Source organism: Triturus cristatus, chromosome 4_1 (assembly GCF_964204655.1).
Source record: "Triturus cristatus chromosome 4_1, aTriCri1.1, whole genome shotgun sequence".
In the NCBI taxonomy this organism is placed as follows: Eukaryota; Metazoa; Chordata; class Amphibia; order Caudata; family Salamandridae; genus Triturus; species Triturus cristatus.
In genome coordinates this window covers 922,826,164-922,848,556 of record NC_140585.1, presented here as the reverse complement: position 1 = coordinate 922,848,556, position 22,393 = coordinate 922,826,164, and the positions used below count along the sequence as shown (strand labels likewise).

Genomic DNA, 22,393 nt, shown 5'->3' with positions numbered 1-22,393 from the left:
TACAACGATCTGGGCCTAAATCCATCTTTTTTTGCTCACCATGCCATTCCAGTTTGAACCCAGCCATATGCAAATCAGTCTTGACCCTGCGCCCAATGGGAACAGTCCAGCCCGAACTGTCAGGCCAGGTCCTCCCCGGACTGGAAGCAAACATCCTAGGACCGGTTTCGGGCTTTCAGCCCTCATCAGCCAGGATAGCTTGACACCAGTGGCATGGAGAGCACGGGACCCACATCTGGGCATACCCGTCCCACTCAGGGTGACAAATGCAAAACCAACAATTGATGGACAGAATGCAGAACAATGTCATACATTCACCCCAGTACAAAGATCTGGGCCTAAATGGTTCAAGACTGATTTGCATATGGCTGGGTCTAAATTGGGGTGGCATGGTGAGCAAAAGAACAATGGATTTAACCCAGTTCTCTTGACTGGGGGTGAATGTATGATTTATTCAGCATTCTGTCCATCATTTGTTTGCGTAGCACTTTTCACCCTAAGTGGGATGGGGATGCCCAGACGTGGGTCCCTTGCTCACTGTGCCACTGGATTCAAGCTAGCCTGGCTGATGAAGGATAATACCCAGAAACCGGTCCCAGGATGAGACTGATTTGCATATGGCTGGGTCTAAACTGGGGTGGCATGGTGAGCATAAGAACGATGGATTTAACCCAGTTTTCTTGAATGGGGGTGAATGTATGATTTATTCAGCATTCTGTCCCTCATTTGTTTGCGTAGCACTTTTCACCTTAAGTGGGATGGGTATGCCCAGACGTGGGTCCCTTGCTCACTATGCCACTGGATTCAAGCTAGCCTGGCTGATGAAGGGTAATACCCAGAAACCGGTCCCAGGATGCTTGTTTCCGGTCCCGTGAGGACCTGGCTTGGCATTTTGGTCTGAACTGAACCCATGAGGCACAGGGTCAAGACTGATTTGCATATGGCTGGGGCTAAACTGGGATGGCATGGTGAGCAAATAAACGATGGATTTAACCCAGATCTCTTGACTGGAGGTGAATGTATGATTTATTCAGTATTCTGTCCATCATTTGCTTGCGTAGCACTTATATCCCTTAATGCACAGGGCTCTGTGGAAATGGGGATGGGGGCGGTTCTGGGGTCGCTTTGCACCACCCTGTAAATTTCTTGTCTATGTTCCATTCTTGGTAGGTTTGATTGGTTACTGGACAGATATTTGTGCTAGCCATTATGTGTGGGGCCGACAGCGCATGGACCCGACTTCCTCCACGCCTCACAGAATGGCCCTTGCAGGCTGACTGCGCGAGATATTCATTCGGGAGCTGTTTGTGCTGTTTGGTTTGGTCGGCCGGCCGGCCGTTGCCATACTGCAATTGGGTAAGGGAGTTTATGGTTGGAGGACGTTCATGCCCCCACTTCTTTTTTATTTAATTTATAGTTTTTTTCCCCTTTTTTTGTGTTCGTACAGGCACTGCACACCGCACTATGGGGGTGGGGGGGGTGTGGTGTACGTTTGATGAGCACCGATAAAGATAACTTGACATACCTTAGTATGCCTGAACAACGACATGCCCTAACATTTCTGTCTTGGAACATTAGGGGAATGGGTTCTGCCTTGAAGGGGAATGGCATTCACAGATACCTCAGTCGGCGGGGAGTCCGGGTCACCATGCTTCAGGAGACCCACATAGTGGGGACCGAGATTGATCGATTGAGACGTAGATGGCAGGGCCAGCTCTATGCCACCTCCTACTCTGCATAAGCCAGAGGGGTCTTAATATGGATTAAGGCAGGGGTCCCCTCTGAGCTTACCTGCACTATTATAGATAAAGAGGGTAGGTTTGCATATATAGAAGGTAGGTTACATGGGAAAGAGATTGCACTGGGATGCATCTATGCCCCAAACCAGGACCAGATCGTGTTTTTACACTCACTCTCCACTCACATAGCCGACCTCCCGGTTGGCAACCTGCTAATAGGGGGCGACTTTTACTTGTTCTGGACATTATACTGGACCGCTCGACACCACCGCTGACAGGAACAGGGGCGGGCAGACTGGCAGAGGGGCTACGGGATTGGCTTGAGCACAGAGATGACGGATGTGTGGTGAACGTAGCATAGGGAGGAACAAGACTTCTTCTTTTCCCACATCCACAACCTGCACACACGGATAGATAGTTGGGTGTTCTCAGAGGCTTACCCAACACACTACACACTCTTTTGAGTCTACACACTCATTTGAGATGCACCCTATCTGATTACAGCCCGTGCTGCTAGGGTTGCAACCTATAGGGGATTGCCCGCCCGTCCCCACGTGGTGACTTAACCCAGCCTCTCTAGAAGATGCATGCTATCTCCCTGGCAGAAGTAATCTCAGACTATTTTACTCAGAACCAGGGTACTGTATCCACAACTCTTACGGAGTGGGAGGCTTTCAAAGTGGTGACTCAGGGTCACTGTCTCTGGCAGACAGTCGGAACTCAGAGAGAATTGAATGGGGAGCTCCAGACACTGAAAGACAAACTGCAGGCCTTGGGTAGGGCTCTGGGCACCCGGGCTGGAGTGATGGAGAAACTCTGGGAGAGCAGTTTAAGTCCAACATGGAGAGACTGCGTAGCGACGATTATAAACAATACACTACTAAAGTCCACGAGGAGGAAGGTAGGGCAGGTTGACAGTTGGGATGGCTCATTAGACCAGATTCTCGAGGGGCCCCCATCACACACATATGACAGGGAGACTGGTGATCTCTGTACTCTCTGACTGCTTTTAATAGTGAGTTATTTGAATATTATAAAAACATGTATGCTGCCCCTGCACCTCTCCCTGTGGACTCACAATTGACTTTTTTAGAAACTGTATCGCTGACCACCCTATCCGAGGTCTGACGTAGAGATCTGGGATGGGGGGGGCCTATAACAGCACAGGACATTAGAGTGGCAATTAAAGATATGGCTGGAGGCAAGACACCGGGTCCTCATGGCCTCCCGGCTAAGTTTTATGCAACTTGCGCTGGGACGCTGACCCCGCGGTTAGAAAACATGTATGCGGAGTCATGATGGCTCTGTTCACTTCCTGAATCCACTAACGAGGCTGTGGATATCCCATTCACCAAGGTCAAGACACAGGGAGTGCAGGTTACTAAGTTTTGCCCCCTATCTATACTGAACACAGACTTGAAGATCCTTAGCAAAGTGCTGGCCCTCCGCTTGCTCCCTCACATGCGGTCCCTCATCTAGAAGACCAAAGCAGTTTTATTCCTACACCTAACACTTCCCAGAACCTTAGGCCGATATACCACGCGATGTACCATCCTGCAACCCTTGAAAATCCAGATGCCCTGCTGCTGTCAGAAGACCTAGAAAAAGTGTTCAATACAGTATGATGGGACTATCTTTTTGAAGTAAAGTTGAAGATGGCACTGGGAGATGATTAGGTAAAATGGATCTGGCTTTTATATATGGCCCCTACGCCTAGGGTCAAAACGGGCGCGACACTTTCCCTGTGATATGCAATCTGTAGAGGCACGAGGCAGGGCTGCCCGCTATCCACGCTGTTGTTTGCCTTGGCCATTGAACCACTAGTGGAGCTATTTAGATGAGAAAGCCGGGGCCTTGGTATAGCAGTCAAGGGGCGCGAACATATCTCTCGCGGACAATATCCTTTTATATCTTGAGAATGGAATGCAATGTGTTCTACACGCTCTGGAACACCTGCGGAGCTTTAGGGTGGTGTCAGGCCTGCAGGTCAACAAGTCCATGTCTTCCCCCATCTCCCAGGTTATGGCGCGACCCCAGTGCTTCCCCATGGATTTGATGTGGTCATCTACCTCTATTTTTTATCTGGGGATCAAGATCTTTCACCAACTGGAAGATCTACGAGAAGCTAATGTGGGGACGGCTCTCCATTCTCTGAAGACCGGTGTCACCTTTTGGTGGTCTCTTAAGCTGCTTATAATAGTCAGGACCTCGCTCACAAAATGGTCATGCTACCAAGACTCCTTTTATCTTTTCAGGAATTTACCAGTGTGAGTGCTACTCACATGCTTTAAACACTTGGATGCCCTGGTGCAGGACTTGATCTCGGATGGTGGTCGCCATAGGGTGTCCCAGGCTATCCTTTGGCGCCCCATGGAGGAGGGAGGTTTAGGCGTTCCAGACTTCGAACTATATTTTGAACTATATTTTTTAGCTTCCCAGCTCCAGTGGATTGCACAATGGCTTGACCGAACCGATCGAGGTGGGCTGGGACGATTGGGCCCTCGGCACATATAAAGACCTTGGTAACTGGGCTGCTTGACTCACCGACAATTTTCCAAGGCCCATGGGTGCTACTTTCTGTAGCACTGAAATGCTGGCGTAGATGCGGTTCAAGGATGGCAGGCACACAGTTGAATGCACCTGCTCTGTCCTTGGTGGGCCTCCCTCATGGCGAACCAGTTTCTCGCTTTACCGCTTGGCAGATGTCAGTATGGAAAGGTACTCGGCTTGTCAAGGTGGGTGAATGCTACCACCAAGGTACCTTACTGCCGTTGGACGAATTGATAGAGCTGTAGGACTTGCAGCTGGGACAATTCCTTACCAATGAAGCACTGACATGAACCTTCAGAGACCTATGGGGGTGGGAATCACGAAGAGCCAATGACACATGATGTTTTACATTTGATGATGTCAATGGGATCAGCTAGGCACCTAGTGACATGGTTCAGTCAATCTCTTGCAACAATGGCACGTAGTCCTCTAGCAGCCGTACAGGACAGATAGGAAAAGATCCTAGAACGGGAATTATCCAACCCGGAGTGGCAGAGACTTTTGGTCTCCCCACGAAAGATCTCCAGGAATCCTAGGTTAAAATATACTCAATTTAACAATATATATATATGACGTATATGACACCTCACAAAGTATAGTTGGTATATGGGGGGAACCCTGCCCATGCCCGAGTGGTCACTTAGATGACTATTTTGCAAACATGGTATCGCACTGCTCTAAATTGTGGCCCTATTGGGAAGAGGTACTAAGGGCCCTGGAGACAGCACTTGGCCAGTCCCCTCTCTGCACTCTGGAGGCATGTCTCCTGGGATTGTACCCGAGACTGGCCACACTAAAAGTTGGCACGAGGTTCATCGACTTAGCGCTGGTGCTAGCAAAAAGACAGATAGCCATGACTGAGGAGAGGGCGTAGGACAAAGTGGAGGCTAGAGGAATACGGGCCTGCCCTATTGCAGATTTCTGGACAGAGGTGCTGGTGACTTGGGAGCACCTAGACGATGGTCAAGGGGAGGAGTCTGTAGAAGGGGACGACCAACCAGAGGGTGACTTAGCCAAGACACCTGGAGGCCAGACTGAAGGACTGACCTCTGGATAATCCGGGAAATACTAACTTGGAACTGAGCTTTCCATACTGCTCAGACAGAGGACAGAGAGGTGACTAATGCATCATTGGAAATTGCAGTCGGAAAGGGGCAGATTTGCAGAAGCAGCCACTTTGGGACCGAAATTATTGCATTTGGGATGCATCATCCCAATTGCAAAAATCGCTATTTAAGTAATCGCTAAATTTGTGATTACTTAAATTGCAATTGCATTTAGGGAATCGCGAATTGCGATTCCCTAAATGCAATGCAAAAAAAAAATTGCAATTTCGCATTTAAGATACACAAATTACCATCAACTCAAAGTTGATGGTAATTTCCAAGACCTTTGAAAAATGCACAAAAGTGCATTTTTGAAAGTTCTATGTTGCACACATACATGCCCTTGGGGCATGTATGTGTGTGCAACATGTTTTTAAATTTTAATTTCAGGGTTGCATCAGGGTGTCTTTTTGGCACCCTTGAAATTGCATGCACAAATTGCGAGTACCTATTTGGTACTCGCAAATTGCGCATGCAATTCCCATGGATTCCAATGGGCCTCAAGGCCCATAGGAATGAATGGGAAGCAATTCCTTATTTGCGATTCACAATTTGCGAGTCACAAATAAGGAATGTGTAGGAATCACAATTTTTTTGCAATTCCTACATGCATAAGGAATTGCGATTCCTAAATTGCGATTTCTTAAAAATCGCAATTTAGGAATCGCAATTCCTAACTTTGATGCATGTGGCGCTAAATCAACCTGCACTGCACACTATACAAAAGGCACCATCTGAAAAGCCCTGAATATCCTTAAGGACACCGGGAGGAAGCCCCCTCTGTTCACCCCTGTTTATTGAAGGAAATGGAAATTGAGAACTGGGAATGTGATCCTGCTTGGTTTATTTCTATGTGTGCAGTCTCCCTGTCTATCGGTATCTTTTTTCTTCTGTGTTCCTTATTATTGATATTTTTGTTTCCTGTTACATACCTTGCAGCCTAAATCTCTCCACATGAAGATCCGTAGTACAGTTCTGATGCTTACATGTCCCCTCTTCTTAAAAGCAGGGGGTTATTTCCACCTGATCAATGTTGATGTATAACGTTTATGCTACCTAGACGTGTCTCGATCACAGTGATGGATGTCATTATTGAGGCTATGTGTTGCCTTATTACCCTGTAACACACTGCTGCGACATGTTCAAATATAAAATGCCAATAAAAAAAACTTTAAAAAGATGTGCCCAAGGAGTGAACACTTACCTTTCGCATCCTGCAGAGCTGTTCTACCGTTTCCATCACGTGGTTACAGATGCTGGGGATGCTTTGGCCCAAGGTGTCCTGGAAATAAAGATGGAGCCATGTCTGTAATTCATTAACTTTTAGTGACAAAGTCTGCTTTAGAGGATAGCTATCAAATGACTGCACAAAAAGAGGAAAGACCAACCATAAAGAAGCAGCAAGACAGGAGGAAAGCCATCCACATGACTAAGTGGAAAAGATGTTTAAGGGCTGGAGCAGTAGCACCTGGGAAACTACAAAAAAAAAAAAGGAGTGGGAAAGAAAAAAAAGAGAGACAGTGAAATAAACTGTGCTATCTAGACAGAAAGGAACTATTATGGGGTAAGTCTGAGGATGATGAGAAAGAAATCTGCAGTGGAAAAAAGAAAGGATAGAAAGGGAAGTGAGTGGTAGAATACCATTGTATAAAAATGTTGGGAATAGTGAAAGGAAAGGGAATTATTATTGGGTGGGACATAATGCGAAGATGGAAGAGAAATAGGGGTGCACAAGATGAAAAGACAAGAGAATGGAGGTAACAAGGAAAGGCCTGTGGCTGCTATCCATGTACAGCTGTTCTGTCGTATATTTAAATACTTAGAGAAAGGACTGCAGGGTTTGCCAGAGATCCTCTGGCAGGTCAGCATCCGTTCACCCATTTGAGTAGCTGAGCCAGCACTAGGTTAAAACTACAGCAGGCAGATACCAAAAGTTCCAAAAGCAGGTATAACAGATTGCAGCATCATATATGGCACTATTGCCTGAATAGTCAAGATTGCCTAGGATGTCAAATATCCTCGATACACAGACAGAGACAGACAAAGTTAGAAGTTTGATGCAGAGGCATGCAGAGAGTTTGAATTCATTTTCACCAAGTTTAGTGGGGCAAAATTAAGCTTCTTGGGTTCTGGATTTCTGTACTAATGGGTACCATGGACAAGATATAGCCCTCTCATGATATCTAATGAGAACTAAACATGTGTCAGAAGTTGCCTTCCTTTATTCTAGATGGGTCCACATAGAATTTCATTAATCCAAAATCTAGAGTAATTGGTGTGGAAAAAGTACACTGAATGTCACTGGTGGATTTATGTATTTCACTTGGAACATTCTCGGTCTAAAATGGAAGTCATTCTTGCATATTCTACGCGCTGCAACATCCTAAATAATATTAGCTTGAACAAGCTTGTGTTTCCCTTATGGTTGAAATACATCCAGACTCATCAAAACAGTTATGTCACAGATACTGTGAAACTTCAACACTGCTTCTTTACAGATAGGGTAGCCCTTCCCAGAATACAAAAAAAGACAAAGCGCTTACTAAACTAACGCATAGTACTTAAACAGTAGCAAAGCACTACAGTCCTCAATAGTAAGATGACAATAATAGGACACAGTTTGAAAACACATTTAAAAATTATGGTGTGGGCTTATGTCCTAGCTGCAGCAGTAAGTGGTACCAGGTAGCAGGATATCCAAGAAAATGACCCCCTCTTCGCAATACGTTGCCATTTTCTGAGACTGTTAGAACAGTGGTTCCCAAACTGTTGACTCCTGAGGACCCCCAGTAAGTCAGTTCTGGAAGCCGGGGACCCCAAAGCAATTTGTACTATTTAAATTTCAAACATTAAAACAGAAGTCCGTGAAAAATACACAAACAAGTGCATACCAAACAAATAATCTAATAGCTAAAGATTTGATTATTTTATAATTGAAAATATGGGAAGGTTGGTGCTGCACCTCGGCGACTAACTTTTTTCAATGTTTGCTTTTATTTTGCAGTATGAGGCTCCTGCTTCTGCCAGGGCTGTACTGGAAACCCAAGGCAGCCCTGGCAAATGTTGTCAGAACAGTCCCTCCACTGTGCGCACCAAGTGTTGCGAGTGACCCCGACCACTACAAAGGGAGCTTTGGGGGTGCTGTCCCCCCCCAATAAAATATGGAAAAATGATGCATTTCACATACATTTGTCATTATATATTGAATTGTATTAGCTTTTAAAGCATAGTAAATGATGACCTTACTGTGTAGCAGGATACACCTATCTTCTGTTGGGGCTCCTCAATGATTCCCTCACTATCACCCTCCAACAGTCCCTCCTATCTCTCCATAGCTCCTCTGTCACATGTATTGCATTTGTTTCATAGCATCTCTCATATCAGTGTAGGGCAGAGACAATGAATGAAACATGTGTAAATCAGTGTATAGAACATGTTACATAAGGCAAAGGTGACTTCAAGGTGTGGGATTTATGTCATCTATACCTGTAAGCATTTTTTTAATAGTGCTTGGTCTGGAGAAGCACAAACTAAGGATTCAGAACATAACAGTGGTTAGCACTGACGTTAATAATAAGAATTTATTTCTACCCAAATAAACTTTTATTAGCAGCATCAGGATAATGAAAGACTGAGAGAAAACATAACTTACTATGTTGTACTATGCAGTTTTAATGCAGCTCTTTGATGGCAGTTTATAGCTCACTGTGCTAGTTTACGATCGTAACTTTTGATTTGCACAGTAACAACAGAAGCTCTGTGACAAGAGCCGTAACCCACTGAGCTATGCACATAAAATATTGTTTTAAATACATGGTACATGTTCTTTGTAGCAGGCATATTAAACCTCTGTGCTTCCTTAGAGGAGTCAAAGCTGCCAATAGACAAAACTCCCATCTCTTTCTCCAGCAGGTACATTAATCACCTGAGTTATCTTGACGCTTTTAATGTTGCTTTGAAAACTGCTGATTATACAAGGAACTTTGCAGTGCTTTTAAAACTGCTGCCTGGAGACCCCCTGGGAATGTGTCACGGACCCCTAGGGGTCCAGGGACCCCAGTTTGGGAACCACTGTGTTAGAAGACTTATAAGTTAATTTTGTTTCAATCAGTGGTTTCAAATGTTATTTATCCCACATCTAACCTCTCTCAAAATTGGCTTTTAAGGAAAGAGACACATGGATTAGAACCCATGTCTAAAGCTTCCACAATCAACGACTTCGCCATTAGGCTTGGGCCACCAATGGCCACAGGATAGAAGCCGCACAATGTCAATTGCAGATTTTAGGAAGCGGAGTCTAGTCTGCAGAATGGCTAGGATGTTCAGGATTTCAAGGGAACAGTATGTTTTCCTGCATTTTATAGAGAATGAATTTATCCTAGGTTTTTTATTTGCACACAAATGCTCGCAATTTGGTATTACCCACCTCTTGAATGTAATCCTCCTGCAGCAAATTAACTACTGCCTACTGTCAATTTTACAACAGGGAACACTCTAGTGTCAGTGTAAAACAACTTTGAAAGATGCTGCTCTTTAACTTACAACAGTGTTTTACTACAACGTGACAGTGAGCTTTCATTAGGCATACGTGAAGTCAAAATGAATCATTTCCCTATGGAAAATGTGTATAGCAGACCTGCTATATTGCATTTGACTCCGGGGTAAAACAACCTCACGAATGGGTTGAAAGAAGCACTAGCTCTCATGCTTATAATCACATGCCATGCCTGGCGGGCCAGGGATGTTGTGCCCTCCCAATCCCACTTTTATTTGCCTCCTAGCCCATACATGTTTAACGCCCCCAGTTCTCCCGTGCTGATACCACCCACTGCCTTCTATAGGTGTAGCAACGCCTCCCTAATGCATGCCCTAGTGCTCCTAAGGCATGATACAGTGGCATACGCTGACAATTTAGGAATAATACTGGACTCCCGTGAGGACAATGTGGATACGGGATGGAAAGGACTCTCGTTAGTTTCATGTTTGTAGAAAGAACCAAAGACTCCTGTTGATATCAGTGCGGTATAATGCAAATACTAGATTTGTGGTGGATACACCGTCAGTGCAAATGTATCTGGACACTCATGTGATGTATCTAATTGCAATATTGATAAATGCCAATAAAATTTGGTTAAAAAAATAAATTAAAAAAAGAGAGAATGGATTTAAAGATTTCGCCTGTAAATTACCTAATTAGATCACAATAGGGAACGATACGACCGTTACAAACAATCCGTGAAATTGAACATTTTAATGCTCCGATGGAAGGGATTTGTGGTCAGACATCAGAGCATAAGCACAGGCCTGGCATCATCACGTGCTCAATAAGATGACTTTGTTGTCAGCTTTCAGAAAGTGTGCATAGACCACATGCCTCGATGTGCTGCAATTTCTCAAAGTGTCACAAGGCTTTGTAAAAATATAGTCGCCGACAGAAGGGCTATATGGTTAGGTCAGACACTGTGTACAAAGGACAAGTGCCATTGTTTGATTGGAATACATGATATTGTAAGCAGATTTAAGACAGCATACTCAAGTACAATGCCCATACTGTTCGGAACCCCAATGTACCCCAATATAGGCCTAGGTAGTTGCACCACCTTTAGCCTACATTCGCCCTACCATTGTTCTACATAACGGTTTTGGTGCTGACCTTTTACCTAGTTAGGTGCTGCATAAATATTATGTGGTTTTCTCCGAAAACAAGCCTTGTTTATTATGCATGAGGATTCTCGGTATCACAGCAGGATTACCATCTTCTGCATAATAACTCTGCATAAGGGTCACCACTATCGTCATCCTTGTCTGACATGCCCACAGTACAATGACACATCAAGGTAGAACCCCTGAGAGTATCTTTTATAAGCACCACATGTTAGCTGGGCAAACCAGAGGAGAAAGACTTCCATGCTGACACGCTGACGTAAGAAGCTGAGGTCTCTGCTTGCAGAAACTCCAGCATGCAGTGGTCTGACATCCCTCGCGGATTGTTCAACTCGAGACCAAGACGGGGTCCTACGCTCTCTCACATCAGGTAATGGGGTTGGCTCTTTCCTAGGGGGATTCTTGGCTATACACCTCCATACATGCTAGGTACACTTAGGTACATCTAGTTAGGATTGCATCGTAGGAGTACGCATTACTACGGTCATGTATTTATATGCCTGCATATATTCACTATTTTAGCACTATGGCAGAAGTCTATCTATTATTTGCTCTTTTGGTGCTAATAACCGTATATATCTGTTTCTGTCTCATGGTTGTTGCAACACACGTATTTTACACTAGAATGACGCTAGTTTGATAAATACTTATTGAAAACGTCCCCGCCATTTAGTCTGCATATCTCTCTGAGACAAAGTGAGCACGAGTGGCTGAGCGAAAAGTGCTGTACGGTTTCCACGATCCCTGAGGGGACAGGGTTGTAATGTTCGATAGTTGCCAGAAACTATTCGATCCTTGGTAAGGTTGTGGGGGCTTATAGTGGCACTGTGAGCTAGCTGGTCAACAGGCGAACATATCCTGTGGGGGTGTCAGGAATCAGTCCGGACACCAAAACCTTAGTTTAGATTGTCTAAGCACGGGGGCGCTAGAGGGCGCACGACCGCAATGGCCGCACGCCTGTGAGGCTCCGGCAACCTGGCGCTAGAATATTTCAATTATTTGCTGCCACTGCCACGTAAACGGTACCAAGCTGCCGGACATCGGAGGAGCTATGCATGGTGCCGGCTCCGGAGAAGTTTTGAGCTGACATATCTGCTGGGGACGAGTATTGGAGCCTGCCGCCACGATCGCGGAACGGCGTGGAGATCGGCTCGGAGCCCCGTTCAGCCGCCAAAGTCACTTGAGCACCGAGGCTCCCCACGTATGCACTAGGCCGCCCGCCTGGACTCGCGGGGGCGGAGGGAGCCTGTGCACGGCCATTATTGACCTCGCCGCTGGCGGGCAGTCTGGGCATCGCCGGAGGATCCTGACGATGCGCCTGACAGGTGAGGTGCGGTCGTGACTGGGTACACTGAGCAGCGCTGGCAGGGAAGCTGAGTTACGGCGGGAGGCCGGTGACCGTTGATGGGAGGCTGCCGCTCATGCTGCAGGACGGAGAGCGGTGAATAGCGGGATGATGGTGGGAGCCTGAGAGTGCTGAGACAGAGATTGCTGCCTTGTACTCAACGCATGGAGCCTGGTGTGTGCAGCTGTGCCACAGATTACACTGAGTGACACAGAGGCCCATATTGCTGCAAGGTCTTAGGCCCAGTTCTCTGCTGTTGGCCTGGGGTGCCTGATTTTCTCTTGGTAGTTGTGCATTTTGGAAACATTTACACTCCACACTGGCAGATGGTTGTGATACATGACGAGCCAGGTAACCCCTTTCCCCTCGCCTCCGCTGGCCGACTCACTGCCCCTGGTGAACCTAGTGGCTTGGCCTTTGACGTTGCGAGGAACGGGGTTGCTCTTGTGTGGACCTGGCGTCCTCCTATATGGGAGTTCCCCCTGAGTGCTCAGTTGTTTTGTCTGCCCCACAGCGCAGGAATGTATTCGTATTTTATGTCATTGTATCACTTATATGGGGCTGGGGTGGGTGGGTAATTCCTGGCACAATTGGGGTGTCGTGGTGGGTGGGGGTGGGCATGGGGATGTTAAGTTATGCCAAATGTTCCAACGCAGCACATCACTATTTGCATACCACGTCACATTTGATTATACGAAGAGCCAGGTCTCCTAACATGATGCATGGTACCCCCTATCCAAACCCTTCTCATGGCGTCGGACAATAATCCCCAGCGGATAAATCTACTAACGTGGAATGTCAGGGGATTGGGAAACCCACGCAAGTGTCAGCAACTGTTAGCCTACCTAGACCGACACCAAATACACATTGCGGCATTGCAGGAAACGCACACTGCTCCACATGGGAGGCTTTGTTTTCGAAATAGGTGGGCGTCCATCAGAATATTCTCCTCATACTCGTCCTACTCAAGAAGCACGGTGGTCCTTATAAAGCGAGGCCCCCCCTTTGTTTTGGGTAGTTCGGTGAGTGATACCCTGGGCAGACACTGCTTGCTATGGGGCCAGTTGGGCGCGCAATCTCTCACACTGGTTTGCTTCTACGGCCCCAACATAGATGACCCTGGCTACTACTCGTCCCTTTGGGGGCAGATCCTCTAACTTGGGTCCACACATTATTTGGGGAGGGGATTTGAACACGTCATTGAGTCCCGCTCTAGATAGGTCCCATCCTCAGCCGCATCACTATACTCGGACGCAGGAGACTCTATCACAAATCCTCAGCGCTCATGGCCTGATAGATGCATGGAGGCATTTTCACCCAGGGGAGACTGAAGGCACATACTATACCACAGCTCGTGCCGCGTGGTCACGCTTAGACTATTGGCTGGTTAGCAGAGGAGTGGTCCCTTGGATACACTCTGTAACACATTTGGCCAGAACACTCTCTGACCATGCACCCGTACTACTGCAACTGACGCTCCCCTGCACCGTTGCCCCCCCATTCAGCTGGAGACTGATACCAGAGGCACTGATGGATTTAGTTTTCCAGACCGAGCTGGGGGAGGAGATTTCAGATTTTTTTGCTCGCAATAAAGGCAGAAGTGAATAGTATAGGCACTTTGTGGGAAGCTTTCAAAATAACGATGCAAGGCTTTTGCATGGCAAAAAGTTTTGGGGTGCTCAGGGACATTAGGCGGACCTTGCGTAAACTGGAGGGTGAGCTGAAGCAATTAGAAACCGACATGTGGCGAGATTCATCGGGTGACCGCAGAGCGGAACTCAGAAACAAGCTCACTGTTAGAAAGGGTAGATGGACCGGGAGGGTCGGCCGGGGTCAGGAGGAGAGGTCTCCGGGGAGAGCCGTCTCCAGCGATCGTACAGACAAGTAACTTCCCCCCCACAGACAGATACCACACACAGATAAGGTTCAGGGTTCTTTATAAGCACTTCTTAAGGTACGGTTGAATGGTACAAGGAGGTCTGGACCCAGGGGTCCCCTCGATTCAAGTCTCTCAAAGCAGGGTAAGGGGTAGCGGGACAGTCTGTCTACCAGTCAGGTAGTTCGGATGAGATGATGACTAGCTCACAATCCTCGAGCTTGGTGGTTTAGTTGGTACGGGCCGCGGCAGCGCCAGCAGGTCCCGGTTGAGATGGTCGGTACACGGTCCGCGGCAGCGCCAGCAGGTCCCGGAAAGATGGTCGATGTACGATCCGCGGCAGCGCCAGCAGGTCCCGGTGAGGATGGTCGTTACAACGGGCCGCGGCAGCGCCAGCAGGTCCCGACGAGGATGGTCGTTACAACGGGCCGCGGCAGCGCCAGCAGGTCCCGACGAGGATGGATGTTGCAGAAGGCCGCGGCAGCGCCAGCAGGCAGGACGATGGTTCACAAGAGCGGGCTACGGCAGCGCCAGTAGTCCGTCAAGGCTGAGTTCTCTCGGTGTCTCTCGACTCCAGGATACAACTGCCTTCCTGCTCCGGAGTTGCCCCAGTTATAGGGCAGGCGCCCTTTGATGTCCGGACCCTCGCACTTGGAGGTCGGAGGGCCCGGGATGAAGGTGTCCAGACACCCAGCAGGGGGTGGAGCCAGCGCCTGGGGGGAGCTGGAGGCGATCGGCACCTGGCGGGGGGAAGAGCTCTTGACACTTCGTTCTCCCATTGACCTGCCAAGTGGTCCGCTCACCTCCTGGGTGGAGGGTGGTGCCGGGATGTCGGGGCCGGCCAGGCCCGGGGTTAGGGTCGGGCCGAGGCCACGCGGCCTCGTGGTGCAGGGCCCAAGATGGCGGCTTGAGCCGGCCGGGGGAGCCGGTGGGGCTGGGCCCCGTGATGAGTAGAGGTCCGAGGGCAGAAGATCCGTCGGGAGACGGGGTACAGGTGCTTTTCGTGGGTTATGCCTGGTGGGCCGGAGCTCGGGCCCTGTCGTGCGGGGAGGGAGCAAGCCCTTCGTGTGGCCTGTCCAACATGCGTCCCCCCCAGCTGAAGGCGGGGAGAGTCACCCATCTCCTTGGGGACTCTCTTCGTCGAGGCGGAAAAAGCGGGACAGGCCGTCCGCGTTGGCGTGGTCTTGGCCTGGTCGGTGCTCCACAGTGAAGTCCATTCCCTGCAGGGAAATGGACCAGCGCAAGAGTTTTGGGTTCTCCCCCCGCATCTGCATCAGCCACTGCAGGGGTCGATGGTCGGTTTGTACCCGGAAGTGGGTACCGAAGAGATAGGGCCGGAGCTTTTTGAGGGCCCACACCACTGCGAAGGCCTCCCTCTCGATGGTGCTCCAGCGCTGTTCTCGGGCCAGGAGACGTCGACTGATGAAGGCCACCGGCTGGTCATGACCCTCGGGGTTTAACTGAGAAAGGACGGCCCCGATGCCGTGGTCGGAGGCGTCGGTCTGTACCACGAATTCCTGACTGTAATCGGGGGCCTGGAGCACAGGGGCGGTGCACAGGGCGGTCTTCAGCTTCTCGAAGGCCGCTTGACAATCGGGGGTCCAGTTAATCCGCTTCGGCTGGTTCTTGGACGTGAGACCCGTGAGGGGCCCCACGATGCTGCCGTAGTCTTTCACGAACCGCCGGTAGTAGCCGGTGAGCCCCAAGAAGGCTCGGACCTCGGTCTGGGTGACGGGGGGCTGCCAGGACTGGATGGCAGCAATCTTAAGTTGTAGCGGGGCCACCAGCCCGCTTCCCACTTGGTGCCCAAGGTAGGTCACAGACCCTTGGCCAATTTGGCACTTGCCGGCCTTAATTGTGAGACCGGCCCGCTGGAGGGCCTGTAGGACCTCTTGGAGGTGACGGAGGTGGTTGGGCCAGTGGCGGCTGTATACAGCGATATCGTCCAGGTAGGCAGCGCTGAACTCTTCGAGCCCCGCCAAGACCTGGTTCACGAGGCGTTGAAATGTGGCGGGGGCATTCTTCATGCCGAAGGGCATGACCTTGAATTGGTAGTGGCCATCGGGGGTAGAGAAGGCTGACCGTTCCTGAGCCCTGGGTGTGAGGCCGATCTGCCAGTAGCCCGCTGTTAGGTCGAAGATACTGAGGTAGCGGGCGGCCCCCAGCCGGTCGATCAGCTCGTCTGCTCGGGGAATCGGATGAGCGTCGGTCCGGGTGACAGCGTTCAAGCCCCGGTAGTCGACGCAGAATCTCAGTTCAGGTGCGGTGCCGGGGGCAGCGGCTTTGAACCAATACAACCGGACTGGCCCAGGGACTGTCTGAGGGCTCGATGACCCCGATTGTGAGCATCTTGGCCACTTCCTCCTGTATGCAGGCCCGTACCCGATCTGGTACGCGGTAGGCCCGGTGTCGGACAGGGGGACTGTCCCCGGTGTCCACGTCGTGCAAACACCAAGGAGTGACCCCGGGGGTGAGGGAGAACAGGGTAGCGAACTGCAGCAGGAGGTTCCGGCAGCCCTGGCGTTGCTCCGAAGTGAGGGCGTCAGAGAGCCGGACCCCGTCCACGGAGCCGTCATTCTCCTGAGTTTTCAGAAGATCCGGGAGGGGTTCGGAGTCTTCCTCTGCCCCACTGTCCGTAGCCATCAGGAGGCTGAGTTCTGAGCGCACAAAGTGTGGTTTGAGTCGGTTGGTGTGGAGGACCCGGAGGGGGTTCCGGGAGGTCCCCAGGTCGATGAGGTAAGTGACGGGGCTTTTGCGCTCGACCACTTTGAAGGGCCCCGTCCACTTATCTTGCAAGGCACATGGTTCGGTGGGGGACATCACCCATACTTGTTGTCCAGGCTCGAATTCAACGGAGGAGGCATTGTGATCATACCACCTCTTCATGTCCTCCTGGCTGGCCTCGAGGTTCGCCTTGGCCATCTCTCTGAAGCGCCGGGTCTGATTGCGTAGGGCCAGGATGTATTTGAAGACGTCCGGAGGGGTCTTTAGGGGGGCCATCTCCCAACCTTCTTTTACTAGGCTGAGGGGCCCTCGCACAGGGTGCCCGTATAGGAGTTCGAAAGGGCTAAAACCGAGGGACTTCTGGGGAACTTCTCGGTAAGCGAAGAGGAGGCACGGGAGTAGCACATCCCACTGGCGACGGAGGGGCTCTTCCAATCCCCCAATCATCCCCTTGAGAGTGCGGTTAAACCGCTCCACTAGTCCGTTCCCTTGGGGGTGATAGGGGGTCGTGAATCTGTAGGTGACCCCGCATTGTTGCCAGAGGGACTTCATGTATTTGGATATAAAGTTCGTGCCTCGGTCGCTGACGACTTCTCGGGGGAAGCCTACCCGGGAGAAGATCCCCATTAGGGCCCGGCCAACCACCGGAGCTGTCACGGTCCGTAGGGGCACCGCCTCGGGGTAGCGGGTGGCATGGTCCACCAGTACTAAGATGAACCTGTGTCCTTGTGCCGTGCGGGGGTCCAGAGGCCCCACAATGTCTATCCCCACCCTCTCGAACGGGGTGGTGACCACAGGGAAGGGTTGCAGAGGGGCTTTCAGCTTCCGACCACTCTTCCCGCTGGCTTGGCATGTGGGGCAAGATCGGCAGTGGTTCAGGACGTCGTTCCCCATTTTCGGCCAGAAAAAGTGGGTCACTAGGCGGCTGTACGTTTTGTCCTGGCCCAGGTGTCCAGCCAGGGGGACATCGTGTGCCAGGTTGAGCAGAAAGTCTCTGAAGCGGAGAGGTACCACCAGTACTCGACCGGCCCCCAGCTCGGCGATTCTTTGCTCGCTGTATAGCAGGTCGTTATCCCAGTAGACCCAGTGAGTTCCGGTGGAGTCCCCTGCGATCTGGGCGCTGGCTTGTTGGCGGAGTCCCTCGAGGGAGGGACAGGTCTTTTGTTCCTGGCGGAACTGTTCTTGGGTGGGCCCCCCCTCTTGACGCCACTGAGCCAGGTCAGGAAGGTCCTGGGATTGCGCGTCCCCTTCGGTCGTCGGGTCTGGGAGGCTGGCCTTGTCGTTGTCTTCTACTGGGGCGACCGGGGGCGGAGGTGCCGGCCATTCCGGTTCTTCTGATCGGGGGACGGCACGGGCGGCCATGGACCGGGTGGTTATGCAGGCCCAGTCCGGGAGGCCCAGCATCCCCAGGTGCTCTCTTCTCTCAACGGTGGCCCACGGGGAACTCTCGAGGTCATTCCCCAGGAGGCAGTCCACGGGGGCATCGTCCCGGACCGTCACCTTCAACAGGCCGGAGACCCCTCCCCATTCGAATGGGACGCAGGCCATTTGACACATACTTTCAGAGTTGTCTGCCGAGCGGACGGGGCAGAGAATGTTCGGCAGGATCTGCTCGGGCTTCACCAGGTGACAGCGGACGGCCGTCACACTGGCGCCTGTGTCACGCAAGGCCTCGGCTCGCTGTCCATTAATGGTCACCCACTGACCGTATTTCCTGGTGTTAGCGGGTAGGGGAGCCCGCGGGACCATGTCTCTTCCCCCTAAGCACGCCAGGACCATGGCGGCCGGCTCCCACTCTTGCTGGACCGGCTCATACTCTTCTGGTTCCTCCGATGATCGCTCTTCCCCCAGGGCGGCGGCAGCTACCTGGCGGGGCTTGGGCGTTTGGTTCTGCGGGCAGCTCGGGTCATTGGCGTAATGGCCGACTCGCTGGCATCGGTGGCACGTGACGTTGGCTCGGGCCCCAGGACGCCACGGGAGGTTGCCCCGGCCGGCCGGAGGCGGGGTGCTGGCCACGGGTGTTGCTGGCAAGGCGTCTCTCCCTCGCCCCTGGCCCCCTCCTCCTCCCCGAGGACGGTGCTGGCCTGGGTTGCTTCTGTTCTGTTCGTGTGGCCCCCTCCGGCCCCCTCGGGTGCTTTCCCATCGGTCAGCTTCAGCGGCGAGCTGCCGGGGGTCAGTCAGCTTACTGTCGAGGAGGTGCTGCCTGAGCTCGACGAAACAGTTGTTCGACAGGTGCTCCCATACCATAAGGTTAAAGAGTTGTTCGTAAGTGGTGACATGGCTCCCCTTTATCCAACCCTCGAAGGCACGGCTGAAATAGTTCACGTATTCTACCCAAGTTGTACCTGGGATCCGGGTGCAATCTCTGAACCTCTGGCGGTACATCTCGGGTGTGAGGCCGTAGCGGGTGAGGAGGGCAGCCTTCATGTGGTCGTAGGACGACATTTGGTGATCTGGGAGCTGCAGTAGGGTATCGCGACCCTCGTTGATAAACCTCCCCCAAAGTCCGGCTCCCCAATCACTCCGGTCGATCCGGTGGGAGGTCATGGCGATCTCGTAGGCTTTAAACCACTGTTGTATGTCGTCTTCTCGGACATACTCGCGGACAACATCCTTGGGGATGTGGACTTTTTTCTCGATTGGCCCCGGGGTGTGTGGTCGCTCAGGCACCCCCAGTTCTTTATTCTGTTTCCGAAGTTCTATTTCCGCTAGTTGGCGCTCGTGCTCGAGCGTTATTTTTTTCTCCTCCAGCTCTCTCTGTCTCTGCTTCTCTTCTCGTTCATCTCGGAGCCGCATATGCTCGAGGTTGAGTTTCTGTTCAGCTAACTTGAGTTCCCCATCCATCTTGAGTCGTGCCATTTCCAACTCGTGCAATCTGGTTCTTTCTCTTTCTCGGATCTCCTCCTGCGAGAGGCCCGTTCCCCGCTCCTCGGGAGCCGTGGCGTTCCCCTCTGGTGTGATGCTGCTTTGGTCGGAGGGTCCGGCGACCCCAGTTTCTGTCCACGACTCTAGGGCGTGCTTTAGATCATCCTTGGTACTCAGGCCGGTGGTAGCAATGCCAAGTTCTATGCAGAATTGTCTCAGTTCGCGGTGGTTGTATTCTTCTAATTTATCCATTTGGAAATTCTCGGTGGAGCTGCTATCTTTGGCTGACATCGTGTTTCTGTCGTGGGGTGAGCTACTCTCTGTACGATTACGCGTTGATTCGGATCGCGCCGCTGGCCACCAATGTTAGAAAGGGTAGATGGACCGGGAGGGTCGGCCGGGGTCAGGAGGAGAGGTCTCCGGGGAGAACCGTCTCCAGCGATCGTACAGACAAGTAACTTCCCCCCCACAGACAGATACCACACACGGATAAGGTTCAGGGTTCTTTATAAGCACTTCTTAAGGTACGGTTGAATGGTACAAGGAGGTCTGGACCCAGGGGTCCCCTCGATTCAAGTCTCTCAAAGCAGGGTAAGGGGTAGCGGGACAGTCTGTCTACCAGTCAGGTAGCTCGGATGAGATGATGACTAGCTCACAATCCTCGAGCTTGGTGGTTTAGTTGGTACGGGCCGCGGCAGCGCCAGCAGGTCCCGGTTGAGATGGTCGGTACACGGTCCGCGGCAGCGCCAGCAGGTCCCGGAAAGATGGTCGATGTACGGTCCGCGGCAGCGCCAGCAGGTCCCGGTGAGGATGGTCGTTACAACGGGCCGCGGCAGCGCCAGCAGGTCCCGACGAGGATGGTCGTTACAACGGGCCGCGGCAGCGCCAGCAGGTCCCGACGAGGATGGATGTTGCAGAAGGCCGCGGCAGCGCCAGCAGGCAGGACGATGGTTCACAAGAGCGGGCTACGGCAGCGCCAGTAGTCCGTCAAGGCTGAGTTCTCTCGGTGTCTCTCGACTCCAGGATACAACTGCCTTCCTGCTCCGGAGTTGCCCCAGTTATAGGGCAGCCGCCCTTTGATGTCCGGACCCTCGCACTTGGAGGTCGGAGGGCCCGGGATGAAGGTGTCCAGACACCCAGCAGGGGGTGGAGCCAGCGCCTGGGGGGAGCTGGAGGCGATCGGCACCTGGCGGGGGGAAGAGCTCTTGACACTTCGTTCTCCCATTGACCTGCCAAGTGGTCCGCTCACCTCCTGGGTGGAGGGTGGTGCCGGGATGTCGGGGCCGGCCAGGCCCGGGGTTAGGGTCGTGCCGAGGCCACGCGGCCTCGTGGTGCAGGGCCCAAGATGGCGGCTTGAGCCGGCCGGGGGAGCCGGTGGGGCTGGGCCCCGTGATGAGTAGAGGTCCGAGGGCAGAAGATCCGTCGGGAGACGGGGTACAGGTGCTTTTCGTGGGTTATGCCTGGTGGGCCGGAGCTCGGGCCCTGTCGTGCGGGGAGGGAGCAAGCCCTTCGTGTGGCCTGTCCAACACTCACGGAATACACAGACACTGAAGAAAGGGAGTTCCGTTTTCGGGGAAAATATTACATTGCACGCCATTATGGAGAGGGGGGAGAGGCCCGGCAAGGCACTAGCCCAGGACATACAGAAGCCGAAATTTTCCAACTATGTGCTAGACATTTTAGACCCGTCGGGCGCACACCACAAAGATAGCCAGGCGGTTCTGGATGTGTTTGCAGATTTCTATAAGAAACTGTATACTTCTCGGCGCATGGAGCCCCAAGATTTCGCTCCCTTTTTCCAGGATATTACCCTGGGATGGCTGGGAGATACCCAACGGAAATTTTTAGCTGAAGCCTTCCAGATGGATGAATTTAGGGAAGCAGTGATGCACATGAAATCCGGTAAGGCGCCGGGATCAGACGGATTGCCGGTAGAATTCTACAAGACATACCTAGCTCAACTGATGCCGGTTCTGTGTGAGGTTTATGAGGAGGCTTTGGAGTCCAAGGTGTTACCGCCCTCGATGAGGGAAACCCTTATCATCTCATTGCCTAAGCTAGATAAACCCACGGATCAATGTGATTCGTACAGACCATTGTCCTTAATTAATACCAACGTGAAGATCCTTGCCAAGCTTCTGGCTAATAGGCTTAGCTTGTTAATGGAGAAGCTGATGTTGCCAGATCAGGCAGGCTTTATACCCGGGAGGGCGACCTCTCATAACTTCCGAACACTGTTCTCAGTGATGCACAGGGTCGATCCGAAGCTGGCGCTCGTGGCAGTCTTCTTGGATGCCACAAAAGCTTTTGATTCACTGGAGTGGGATTACTTGTTTGCGGTACTGCGGTGCATGGGATTTCCGGTCAAATTCCTGACCTGGATCCAGATTTTATACACTTCACCTACGGCTCGGGTACAAATCAATGGGCACATCTCTACATCCATTATGCTCTCCAGAGGCACCAGGCAGGGATGCCCTCTTTCTCCGCTGCTCTTCGCTTTAGCTATTGAACCCCTTGCAGC

The 22,393-nt window shown here is 51.5% G+C and overlaps 1 protein-coding gene across 5 annotated transcripts in view; it reads right to left on the bottom strand.

Annotated features, from left to right (window-relative positions):
* Window positions 1-22,393, bottom strand: part of LOC146855822 (death-associated protein kinase dapk-1-like) — a 304,196-nt gene that overhangs the window by 10,969 nt on the left and 270,834 nt on the right. For all 5 annotated transcript variants that reach the window (XM_085653757.1, XM_085653759.1, XM_085653760.1 and 2 more), the window contains one exon: window positions 6,600-6,677. In XM_085653757.1, coding sequence (XP_085509883.1) covers window positions 6,600-6,677 — 78 coding nt within the window. The remainder of the gene's footprint in view (window positions 1-6,599; window positions 6,678-22,393) is intronic.